The 3,406-nt window shown below is 50.6% G+C and overlaps 1 protein-coding gene across 1 annotated transcript in view; it reads left to right on the forward strand.

Annotated features, from left to right (window-relative positions):
• LOC122547650 (TOM1-like protein 1) overlaps positions 1-3,406 on the forward strand; it is a gene marked incomplete at both ends in the record, with an annotated part of 23,402 nt that overhangs the window by 13,863 nt on the left and 6,133 nt on the right. The window contains 2 exons of the mRNA XM_043686246.1: positions 1,322-1,447; positions 2,410-2,526. Coding sequence (XP_043542181.1) covers positions 1,322-1,447; positions 2,410-2,526 — 243 coding nt within the window. The remainder of the gene's footprint in view (positions 1-1,321; positions 1,448-2,409; positions 2,527-3,406) is intronic.

Consider the following 3,406-nt stretch of genomic DNA (forward strand, 5'->3'; position numbering starts at 1 on the left):
CACTTCCCCTCCTCTCTTGCCTCCCTTTCTAACTTTCCTGTCGCATTTGTATCCTGGAACATAAGCTGCCAGTCCTGCCCATCCCTGAGCCATGTTTCCGTAATTGCTATGATATCCCAGTCCCATGTTCCTAACCATGCCCTGAGTTCATCTGCCTTCCCTGTTAGGCCCCTTGCATTGAAATAAATGCAGTTTACTTTATCAGTCCTATCTTGATCTCTGCTTTGTCCCCGCGGGCCCTGACTGTTTGACTCACTTCTGTTCCCAACTGTACCAGTCTCAGGTTGAAATCTTTCCTCACCATCTCCCTGGGTCCCCCCCCCCACCTTACTAGTTTAAATCCTCCCAAGCAGCTCGAGCAAATCTCCCTGCCAGTATATTAGTCCCCTTCCAATTTGATGTTCTATTCCTCTTACAGTAAAGGATAGTGCTCCATTAACCTCCTCAATGGCATCCTGTACCTGCGTTCCAGCAGTAAGAGAGTTATGGGCCTGAACACACACAGCCCTGAACCTTGGAATCTCTGCTCATTTTCCACTTAAATACCACATTTTCCCACATATACTCCATCTGCCAGACTTTTGCTCACACACTCAATTGACCATATCCCTGCACAACCACCTTGAGTTTTCCTTGCAACATACTTTCCTCCTTATCTTGGTGTCATCTTTAATTGGAGCTACCACACCTCTCCTCTCCTCTCGTGATTCAAGGGTGTGAACCCCAGCACAGACCTCTCCCAGAAGGACTGCACTCATCATATCCCCACAATCAGATAAAGACCCCCTTTTTGACAGACTCTCTTGTTACATCCGCACCAACCACCAACAGCATGAGCTTTTAAACACCACATTAATCATTGATGTGGCACCTGATCAGTGTCTTCTGGATATCTACACCAAAAGGCAGCAGCTACAACTCTTCAAAGGACCCCAGTGAATTGGTTAAACACGATTTCTCTTTGATGAAGCTGTGCTGACCGTGTCTGCGGTCCAGGCATGTTTCATATTTTTTTTTAATGGTTTGGCACAAATTCATCAAATCACTCACTGTAAGGTAGTTGTCCATCTCAGACCCAGCATGGCTTACCAGGCTTAGTAAGCCTTCCACCCACCCTGCCCATTCCAATCCCTGTCTGTCCTAAAGGTGATAACCTACAACAGCAGCTTCATCTTTCAGCAATATCGAGAATAGGAGAATGTGAACCTACAGTGAAGATAAAGAGAGACGGGGGACTGAGGTCTGAGGGAGCGGCAGTGACAGGGGGAGTACCTGGGTGTTTGAGACACACAAAGCAGTAATAATGTCATTGTGTTTTCAGGATAGGACGTTAGCCTCACGGGGTCATACCTCACTGTCTACATCCATATCGAAATCGTCACTCCCCTCATCAGCAAACACCCGCACTCCCCAGCCCAGGAACTCCATCAGGCTGCTCCCGGAGCAGGTAAACAGTGTGTGACTAGAGATTGGAAAATATAGTGACAAGTGTTACAGTATCTCTGATTCACAAGGCATCAGCTACTGACACAAGAGGCTGCCTTCTATTAGAAGCCCCCAGCTCTTCTCCCCCATGATAGGGCCTGCCCCTGGACCTCTCCCCCAGGATGGGGCCTGCCCCTGGACCTCTCCCCCAGGATGGGGCCTGCTCCTGGGCCTCTCCCCCAGGATGGGGCCTGCTACACGACCTCTCCCCCAGGGTGGAGCCTGCTCCTGGGCCTCTCCCCCAGGATGGGCCTGCTCCTGGGCCTCTCCCCCAGGATGGGGCCTGCTCCTGGGCCTCTCCGCCATTGTGGGGCCTGCTCCTGGGCCTCTCCCCCAGAATGGGGCCTGCTCCTCGACCTCTTCCCCCAGGGTGAGGCCTGCTCCTGGATCTCTCCCCCAGGATGGGCCTGCTCCTGGATCTCTCCCCCAGGATGGGGCCTGCTCCTCGACCTCTCCCCCAGGGTGGAGCCTGCTCCTGGGCCTCTCCCCTAGGATGGGGCCTGTCCTGGGCCTCTCCCCCAGAACGGAGCCTGCTCCTGAGCCTCTCCCTCAGAATGGGGCCTGTCCTCAGTCTCTCCTCCAGCATATGGCCTGCTCTCAGCATAGAGCCTGATCTCAGCTCCTCTCCCCCAGGGTGGGGCATCTCTCTCAAGATTGGGCTAGTCTCAGCTCCTCTCCGTCAGGACGGACTGCCCTAGCAGATGTCAGCCAGCCCTGTCAGCAGATGAAGGACCAACAGGAGAGCCCCTGGTGGCATTAGGCCTGAGAGCCAGTCCCTTGACCTGTGTGTGAACTCAGAAAGGTCTGGGACTGAGTTAGTATGGGCTTTGTGATACTTTCAGGTTCTGCTCCCAGTATATTCTAATATTTGTGTGTTATTTCTGGGGCACTCTAACATTAACCTGATTTCCAATCCTGCTGCAGGTTGGTAAACTCTACAGTGAGCTCGATATGGTGACAATGAACATTTCTGTTCTGTCTGCCATTCTGCTGGAGAATATCCCAGGCTCTGAGAATCCTCAAGACATGGAGCTGTTAGAGGTATGGATTGCTGCAGCTAAATGCCCCTGCCCTCAGTCTTTTGGGGCATTTAGCAGGAAGGCCTCCACTTCAAAGTTCTCATCCTCCTTTTCAAATCCCCCCTCACCCCTCCATATCTCTGTAATTTGTTTCAGCTCTACTACCCTCCCAGATATCTCCCAGCTTCCCAACTAACTTCTCAAACATTCACCAGCTTTAACCTCTCTCTAACCATTGGCGACCATGCTCCTTTTCTCACTCTCGCTCTCTGTCTCTGTCTCTCTGTCTATCTATCTATCTGTCCCTGTCTCTCTCTCTCTCTCTGTTCCCTGTTTCTCTCTGTCTCTGTCCCTGTCTCTCTCTCTCTCTCTGTCTCTCTCTCCCTTTCTTGCTAAGACTCTCCTTGACCCCTCTCTTTCATCACCTGTGGTGTGAATGTGCTGGTGTTGGTGGAGTGGACAAAGTTAAAAATCACACAACGCCAGATTATAGTCCAACAGGTTTATTTGGAAGACTCGCTTTCAGAGTGCTGCTCCGTCATCAGGTGGGACAGGATCATAGGACCAGAATTTATAGTAAAAGATTAAAGTGTCAGACAAAGAAGGTTACCTCAAATTACAACAGGATCTTGATCAGATGGGCCAATGGGCTGAGAAGTGGCAGATCGAGTTTAATTTAAATAAATGTGAGATGCTGCATTTTGGGAAAGCAAATCTTAGCAGGACTTATACACTTAATGGTAAGGTCCGACGGAGTGTTGCTGAACAAAGAGACCTTGGAGTGCAGGTTCATAGCTCCTTGAAAGTGGAGTCGCAGGTAGATAGGATAGTGAAGAAGGTGTTTGGTATGCTTTCCTTTATTGGTCAGAGTATTGAGTACAGGAGTTGGGAGGTCATGTTGC

Source organism: Chiloscyllium plagiosum, unplaced genomic scaffold (assembly GCF_004010195.1).
Source record: "Chiloscyllium plagiosum isolate BGI_BamShark_2017 unplaced genomic scaffold, ASM401019v2 scaf_2149, whole genome shotgun sequence".
Taxonomy (NCBI): Eukaryota; Metazoa; Chordata; class Chondrichthyes; order Orectolobiformes; family Hemiscylliidae; genus Chiloscyllium; species Chiloscyllium plagiosum.